Raw genomic sequence first — 9,046 nt, 5'->3', positions numbered from 1 at the left:
TTTAAGGATATTTCGTCATCTTATGAAAATGATGATTATCTTCCTATTTCTCTTCCCAAGCGTGAGATGAAACTTGTCGATATTCCGTTCTGGAAAAAAGGGACAATTTAATTATGAAATTAAAATCTAATTTCTTTATTGATCTAATAAGCCTATATAATGAGAGCGCAAAATCTGTTAATATTATGACCTGAAAACTGAACAATCAAGCACTTGAATAGGATGCATGAGTTAATATTTTTAACAATTAATGCGAGCGCAGATCGCGAGCAGAAATGTTTGTAAATTGTAACGAAATTTGGGATTTTAAGTAATTTGTTATAGAATTAATATTGAGATATACATAACTCACCAGTCAAAATGCAGCGTGTAGCGCTAGCTAATACGTTTTGACAATCAGACCTGAATAGGGATATTTCGAGAACTTTGTGGAATACACGAAAATAATAGGTACCTGACAAATCAAATTTTGCGAGCGCTCAAGGCGAGCAGAAAATATTAATATTCAGACCATAAAATTGGATACAGAGAACTTTTTAAAAATCAATTTGTAAATCAAACAAAATAATGAAATAACGAGCTGAATTATGTTTTGTACATGGACTTCAAAACTTGATATTTTAAGCTCGATAATGAGCAAGATATACAAATCACATATAATACAGGCAATGCAAGCGCGAGCGAAAACTTTATATAGTGACATGAAATATTTTTTTTTAAAATTATTTTTCCAGGTCTTCCCCTCATCTTATTTTATTCACTCGTCTTCCTGCTTTTATTTTTCCTCTTCTTTTTTCTCCTCTATTTTCCCTTTTTTTTTTCTTTCTTCCCCTTTTTTTTCTTTTTTGGTCCGCCATTATGATAAACATTTGCTAAGAGGACGAGAAAAGATGATATTTTGTCTTTCAATGTTTTCTCTTTGTAAAGAACAACAAAAATGAAAGACACTGGGTCAGTAAGCGCGGTCAAAAGTATTCTTCACCAAACAGATGAAAGGATGACGACAATAATACCAGATATTCTGCCCAAGGTCGTCGGGGTTAAAAACCCATTGTGTGTACCAAATATGATATGAACGGAAATATCATAATATGGTACGGTGACCAGGCCTATATCATTATAATATGAATATCTGATACTGCAATACGCTCATCAAAACGATACAGATCTAGGATATACAGCTCGGGGCAGCCATAAACTAGTCAGCTGTGCAAAACCTTCACTCGAGTTAAGGGTCTGAATGTATAGCCTTCCCATGCCTTGTGTATACTGAAGGCCCTCTCGCTAAAACAACAAGTATTGAATATATCATATATTATATGTGCTAGTTTTTGCGTGGAGACACACTTGCTGATCAAAGTTTCAATCAGGGTCTGTGCCTGCAGACTATAGCCATAAACCCAGGAGAAAGTAATAATTTCAATCCAATCTTCAAGTGTGCTTCATTTACCAGAATGTCCGGACCATCCCAACCCGTAGGTTCTTCCAACATGCCAAACCGAGTAATATTGTGGACTACCTACAGATGTGTATCCACAGCGTTTACACGCTCGATGGGACAGATTCCTGGGGTCGAGATATGGCCAGAGCCATTCGGATTTGCCAATATCGCAAAGATCAACTACGAGTTAAACGAGGGCATCGATCTGCCGACATCGTATGAGGGAAATGAGGTCGCCTTTGATAAGGCAGCTCAGTATATTGGGAAATTTAGGGCCCGAAAGTTCCAACCAGAAGCGTTGTCGTAAGTACATAATGTGTCGTGTTGAATCGTATATTGCACGATGTGCCGAAAATAAGAAACTATCATACTATGAACAATACAATTTGTTAATGCCGTGCTTTATTGTAAGTCCAGATGGTTCTACATTAAAAAAAAACCCTTGGACTGTACATATTGATCATTGTGTGCTTTTTAATGGGCTTATTTTGTAATAGCGTGAAAGGTATTCACGGTATTCTAAACGAAAATGCCACTTTATACTGTATACAATTCCTTTAAATCTATTTTTAAATCTGTAAAATGTACCCTACCGCAAGGCTCCATTTTAGGTCCAGTTTTATTTCATATAATCATATACAAATGATTTACCTACTTGTTCTTCACTTCTTAACTTTATAATTTTTGCTGATAATAAAGTATATTAATGAAACATGCAGAGTCACAATTTTTATTTAAACTGTTAGTAAGTTTGTGGATATCTGATATGGAATGTATAAAAAAAGTACTTCATGAGATTTGGTAATTAAAATTTGAATATAGATGAATTAAATATAAATAATGAAGAGATATTGAGTTGTAAAATAATTTAATTCATTGTAATAAATATAGACGAAGACATGAAATGTAAGAGTCATATCAATCACATTTCAAATAACAATTAAAAAAATGTAGAAGTTATTAGACTTAGGATGTACTCTTATATTACCACATTTAAAAGTTGGTGATCGCACAATTAATATCATTTAGGAAGAAAAATATACAGCCTACACTTAGAAAACATTGGTAAAAACTATAGCAAACTTTTTATTTCTGTCATATAATGGTAATAATGATGATGATGATAACAATAATGATTATAATAATAACGTAATATTTTCCAAGGTGGCCAATTCAGTTCCCAAAACTGTTCTGCCAGTGGGTCCTGACCAGGGGCGTCGATCCATTTTTCAGATTGGGGGGGGGGGGCAAAATCATGAATCAACGTTCCAAAGGCGCTCGATCACACAAAACGAACAAACTCACACACACACACAGGCCTATATTATTTATATATGCATATATATATATATATATATATAACTCATGAGAAAGAGACACATATCTCACCAAGAAATTAATGCGGGCGCGAAGCGCGAGCTGAATCTTTTTAGTATACTGACATGAAAACAGGAAAAAAGGGACCTGTTTAGGACTGTTTGTAGAAACTCACGAGGAGGATAGATACATGCATCTCAATACACAAATAATGCGAGTGCCGAGAGCGAGCTGAAATTTCTTTATATTCTGACCTGAAAGCTTGATATTCTAAGCATTTTTTGTACCAATGATTAATATGGGTATCTAAACGAACAATAGATGCGAGCTGAAAATTTTGATAATTCGATCTGGAAAAAACATGACAGTTTAATGGACGTTTTTAATAAATAACAAGATATATATCCAACAAAAGATTATTTCATTTCGAAGCGGGAGCTCTTTTGAGGTTTAGAACTGAGAACGGGACATTCTATTCACCTATTTAATTATGAAAATTAAGAGTTTTTTCTACAGAAATGATGCGAGCGCGAAGCGCGAGGTGAACATTTTTATATTCCAATCTGAAAAGCGGATATTTTGAGCACGATTTTAATAAAGAACGAGTTGGTATCTCAATCTCGCTTGCTGATTTATGTGTAACATTACAATCTTATTTTATTTTTGCACATGCGGAATTATTGGGGGGGGGGGGGCAAAACGATGTTTGCCCCCCCCCAAATATTTTCATTTCACTGCCCCTCCCCCCCCCCCCCCAAGGATCGACGCCTCTGGTCCTGATAATTATGATAATGTTATTAATACCCCAAAAAACCGTTTATTACCTAGACCATTTTTCTTAAGTCTATAACCAGAATTCATTTTTTTAATGAATATATAGTTATTGTAGACCCATTTTGATGGGGGAGCGTTGCAGAACATATTTCCTATATTTTCCTTTAAAGCCAGGGTTATACACGAAAACCGAATTTTCGGCCTAATTAGGATGGCTTCGGTGCACTGTAAAAACTGTGGTGTTAAAACTGACACCAGTGGGTGTTAATAGAGGACCACACCCTCTGGTGTTAAAATTACACCCTAGAGATTGAATATAACACCAAAGAGTGTACATGTAACAACCAAAGGTGTTGCAATAACACCTATAGGTGCTAAACTCACACTGTCAATTTAACACCGGTGTAAAATAACTGGTGTGTTCCTCTCTGTACACCGGTTAACACCGCAGTTTGTGCTGTGTGGATTCGAATGTTTCCGAGTCCTTCCTGAATTTTTTGGCATTCGCGGAGGGAGAGCAGAACCTACTCCCGAAACCACCCGAATACGTGTATTTGGATGGATTCACAGCTGATTCGGCTTCGGTGTAATGGCTTTATAGACTCGATCTGATTGATTCGTCTTTGAAATATCAACTCACCATCCCCTGACACACAGACCACACACACCTACACACACGCACGCACACACACCCACAGATCAAAAGAAAATCAATGTATTATTTTCTGTCCTTCTGCAGATATGAGAGTATAAGAATGGTGCTGGAGACTTCCACTGCAAAAAACGTATTCGTGAAAGATATTGGTCTAGCGATGCAATCAAGGGATCTGAGAGAATTTATTCCAGAAGGTTATCGGCACTCCTTTCTGATCCGCCATCCACTCTTGGTGTACTCTTCTCTGCATAAAGCCAACTACAACCAACTGAGAAACGTTAATCTACTTCATGCAGATGAAACCAACGAGGATGAGTTCGATCTACGAAGACACAAGGAGCTGCTGGGAGACCCCTCCAAATTCTTCAGCAGTCTACACGACGTCTGGTTGTACATCAAAGAAAACATCGATCCTGCACCACCTATCATTGATTCTTCGGAGTTACTGGAGAACCCTGACGGGATGATGCCTAAGTACTGCGAGGCTGTGGGACTCCCGTATACAACACAAATGCTGAAATGGAAACCGTCTCTGGATGTAATTCTATCCTGGAAGTGGTCTTCTGAAATCAGTCAAAACACGAGTTACCTAACAAATGTGATCTCAAGCACGGGATTCTCTAAACCTCAAGACCTTCCGTCGCTTGATACAGTAACCTCTGATGTCGTTCAGTTGGCCAACGAAGCATTGCCGTTCTATGAAAAAATGTACAACAACCGTCTACTTTAAGAAAAACCCCATTTGATTTGAGCATCTATAACCAAGGTACAAAAGCCTCTCTTTAAACACTAGTTGTGGAACTTCTCGAACTTGGCAATGAAGGCATAGTGAGACGCCCAAAAGTGTAGGCTATACCAAATGACCTGGACCTGCTTGAAATCAATAGATCGCTTTGAATCTTAAATGATCCAGCTTCATGATAATTAGCTAGCATAGTTAGGAGAACATTCCATGAAGCGTTTTGTCAAAGTCTTTGACCAGTAGAGTAACGAGCACCCCCCTCGCCCCCCCCCAAAAAAAAAAAATGAGGGGACCAGACTTGGTGTATGGGGCAAAATTTCTGAAAAGTTGCGAGCGAGCAAAAGTTTTGGCAGAATAATCAGAAAAAATTATGTAATATTTTATCTTCCTTTGCTTAAAAGAAAAACTGTGGCTATTTTTTGGTCAGAATTTTTGTATGTGTAAGCTTCAATGCCTTAATTTTGTTTGCCAGAGTTTTTATGGCAAAGGTTTATGCAACGGAACCCTGATTGGCGGAGGGCCAATCAGTCTGTAAAAATCACTAACAAAACTTCCCCTGGAAGGCAGTTTCGTTGTCGACTGTCCATTTCATGTATAGGCCTATGTACGTGTCGCGGGATTATAAAGGTAAAAAACCCCAACATTTTTCATACAAATGTTTCCCTTCAAGTTGAACCACCTCAATTTTCATTTAAACTTTAATTTAAATTCAACCCCATTTACCTTCATCTCCAAGGTAGTTGAAAATCTATCATGGCATTGCTGAAATCAGGGGCTCGATCGTTTCATAAAACACGTTTTGATATTGGTTTAAAGCTACTGAAATCATTCGCTTCGCTTGGCTGACGGTAAACTTGGTATAGAATTTTGCATTTGTTGTTATTGGGCAATTCCATAAAATATATACGTCCAACCCCCTGTGTGTGGGACCATCATGAAATGTTCTGTCTCTGATTCCTTGTTCTTTTGACAGTCTGTAATGTTCTCAAAGGACGGTTACTTGGTCAATTTATGAAGTGAAGTAAAACTTGAGAAAAATGGGGGTCGGACGTACAAAAAGGGTGATCATTTTATGGAATTGCCCTATTTCTTATTTAATGAAATGTGGCCCTAGCCATTTCAAGGGTGTGTGGGTGTGAGGGAAGACAAGCAGGGGGTGTTGCGATACGACGGTTCGCATGACATTCGCGGGTGATATGCCAATGAGCTAGCCGATGATGTCACACACACTGTTTTATTATCATTTTGAATATATCTACAGTATTTCAGCTTCTTTTTTTTTCATTGTTAGATGTGACAGTAAGGAAGGTCTTGAGTCAGAAAAGCTTAGAATACGCGGCAATCCCACACATTCAAGGATAAATTACACTACACTGTACACGAGGAAACATTACCATCTGTCAAGTACAAAATAAATAGTCAGTAGATGACGTCATCTCTTCCCTCATTTGCATATCCAATGTGCTGTGATTTTAAATGTACCGTAATTCTCTTATTTGACATCCAACTTTAATGATAATTTCTTCATGTTTTGATATGCAAAAGAGGTAATCTAGAACATGAGCTAGCCAACTACAGGTCTATCATCATTATCAATGTCATGCTTGTTTTATCTCTTAAATATTCCTACAAACCAATTTGCATGAAGAGGGATGGAATGAGTCTTTGATAAAAAAAACCTTTCATCTTTATTCCCGTCTTACAAAGAGTTGCGATGGATCCGATCAATCACCACTATGAACGGCCAGCAACGTCAACATCTAAAATGTAAATTTGTTCACTAAATATTTTCTAGATATGATGCCTATTCGTACATTCATCATTCTCTTGACGATTCGGTGTGATTGTCTTTGTTTACTAAGGATTTATTTACTAAGAAGTATGGATGGATATCATACAGTTAATATTTATTTGATCAATCGTAACTCTTTGTAAGACGAGGCCCAAAAGCTAGAACTAGACGACTGTAAGAGGAAGAGCCGTGGTGTAGTGGTTCTGACTCTCGCCTTATGAACAGAGGGTCGTGTGTTCGAATCCCACCGCGGTCTAGCGTCCTTTGGCAAGGCGTTAATCCACACTTTGCCACTCTCGACCCAGGTGCTAAATGGGTACCCGGTAGGATGCGAAAGATATTGTATGTTTGATTTTGCCAGCTCCATAATGAGGCTGCGATGAATGCAAGGAATGCTCCCCAGGGAGTGGAAATTGTGCATTTTTCGTGCGGGATTGAAATGAATCCAATGACCGGGGTAATAATATGCTGTAACGCGCTTTGAGCCATTCAGGGAAAAGCGCTTTATAAAAATTGGCTATTATTATATTATTATTACTGTAATGCCATTAATGAAGCAAGAGCTGATTGATCATTGCTTCCAATGCGTGACACCTCTCCTGTAAAGTCACAAATAATGATATTTACATTGATGATGCACAACGTATGATAACATAAACAATTAAATTGTCAATTTTATAACTTATTTATTAATTTTACTTAGTTTAATTTTAGTCACATGTTTTTGAAGTAATTTCCTTTATTTCTATGATTGTCTTCGTCTTTTAAACCGTCTTTTGATTTTAATCTAGGTTTTTAAGTTTTGTTTTGAATTATTTAATGTGATAGCATTGAGATGTCATGTAATTTTGATTGTGTACTATATTTTACTTTATAATAATTGTATTTCATTTATCTTGTAAATCTTTCTATGTCTACAGGGCTCTTTTGTAAAGCAGGCCTTTGGGCTCTGAAAGGACTACCCTGTTTTTAAATAAAACTGAATAAATAAATAAATAACAATGCTGTTATCGATTATTGTAATGACAAAACAATGCACTGTTTTTAATAATATAACAAATAATGATAATAATAAAATAATAGTCATAATAGTAGTCATAATCATCATCATTATAATAAGAATAATAATAATAGTACTTATAATAATAGTAACTAGCATTATCTCCATATTGCCTGATATCACAGTGTTTACAAAGAATAAGCATCAATTATTGTTTGTCTACTTTTATTTCTGCGTTGAAAATAATGCAATATCAAATGTGACATAATAATATGCAACATACAAAATCATCCATGATATAAACAATATAATCATAAAACTTCATGAATACAACATAACGATGTGAGCATAAATAATAGTAAAGAGAAAGAGAAATAAAAGAAAAAAAGGGGGAAAGGACCTTTCTGAGAAGAGGTATGTGTTTAAAGTCATAATAAGTTGATCCGTAGAGTTTCTTGACTTAGTATAAAGGCCAAGAATGTTCATCCATTCTTTAGATGCAGTTACAGTAGCAGTTAAGTGACAAGTCAATAGAGAGCAAACAATGTATACTTCGGAAATCACTCGACTTGGGTTCCATACAATAATCATGCTAAGTGCAAAGATTTATTTTCGAATCCTTCAACGTTTACGCGATGAGGAGACAATCAAGCAATTTACCACTAATTAAATTCAATGAAATTAACTTGAGAATTGATACTTAAAAATGTTTATGAAACAGTTATAATGTAAGTTATTGAAAAGCTTTTTTTAATGGATTTTAAATGCAACCTTTGTCGTATTATGACATCATTGACATCTGGATTCATTCATAACAGTCATGCCTTACTTTGACGCAAATGAAAGTTTACATCACTGCAAAGAATACCTCCTGATCATCTAAGCGTAAACACATACCACATAAATATGGTATCAAATAATTTGGGAGAATATAATCATTCAGGCAAAAAAAATAATTTCGTGTTCATGACATATTTCCCCTTAAATTGCCGATTTATGAAGTATCATTTTTTACTCACACCGTATGGTCTCTTAGATGTCGCTGAGCACTAGCGTACCTACGGGGGGGGGGGCAGAGGGGGCAGTCTGCCCCCCCTGACGAGCCACAACCCATGCAAAGGACGTATCCCTGCCCCCCTGATGAGCTTGAAGACCTTTATTGCCCCCCCCCCCCCCTGACGAGCTTGAAGCTCTTTTTTTTTTTTTTTTTTTTGGTTGTCAATTTTTTTGGCGGATGTTTTGCCCTCCTGTGGAAAATCCTAGGTACGCCACTGTCGCTGAGGCGTCTTTTTGGCGAGATATATGACCAAAATGAACATAGGCGG

At 36.6% G+C, this 9,046-nt stretch overlaps 1 protein-coding gene across 1 annotated transcript; it reads left to right on the top strand.

Moving 5' to 3' along the window:
• The first annotated feature begins 1,101 nt into the window (after window positions 1-1,101).
• On the top strand, window positions 1,102-7,748 carry LOC135154896 (uncharacterized). The gene is made up of 2 exons (XM_064103124.1): window positions 1,102-1,744; window positions 4,272-7,748. The coding sequence occupies exons 1-2, from the start codon at window positions 1,455-1,457 to the stop codon at window positions 4,915-4,917; spliced, it is 936 nt and encodes a 311-aa protein (XP_063959194.1). The 5' UTR covers window positions 1,102-1,454; the 3' UTR covers window positions 4,918-7,748.
• The last annotated feature ends 1,298 nt before the right edge of the window (window positions 7,749-9,046 follow it).

This window comes from Lytechinus pictus, chromosome 8, assembly GCF_037042905.1.
Source record: "Lytechinus pictus isolate F3 Inbred chromosome 8, Lp3.0, whole genome shotgun sequence".
Lineage (NCBI taxonomy): Eukaryota > Metazoa > Echinodermata > Echinoidea > Temnopleuroida > Toxopneustidae > Lytechinus > Lytechinus pictus.
This window is presented reverse-complemented; position numbering and strand designations above follow the sequence as displayed.

Coding starts and splice junctions, on each gene's coding strand:
- LOC135154896 (XM_064103124.1), top strand. CDS start 1,455: ATGTCCGGACCATCCCAACCCGTAGGTTCTTCCAACATGCCAAACCGA. Junction 1,745..4,271: donor TTCCAACCAGAAGCGTTGTC/GTAAGTACATAA, acceptor GTCCTTCTGCAG/ATATGAGAGTATAAGAATGG.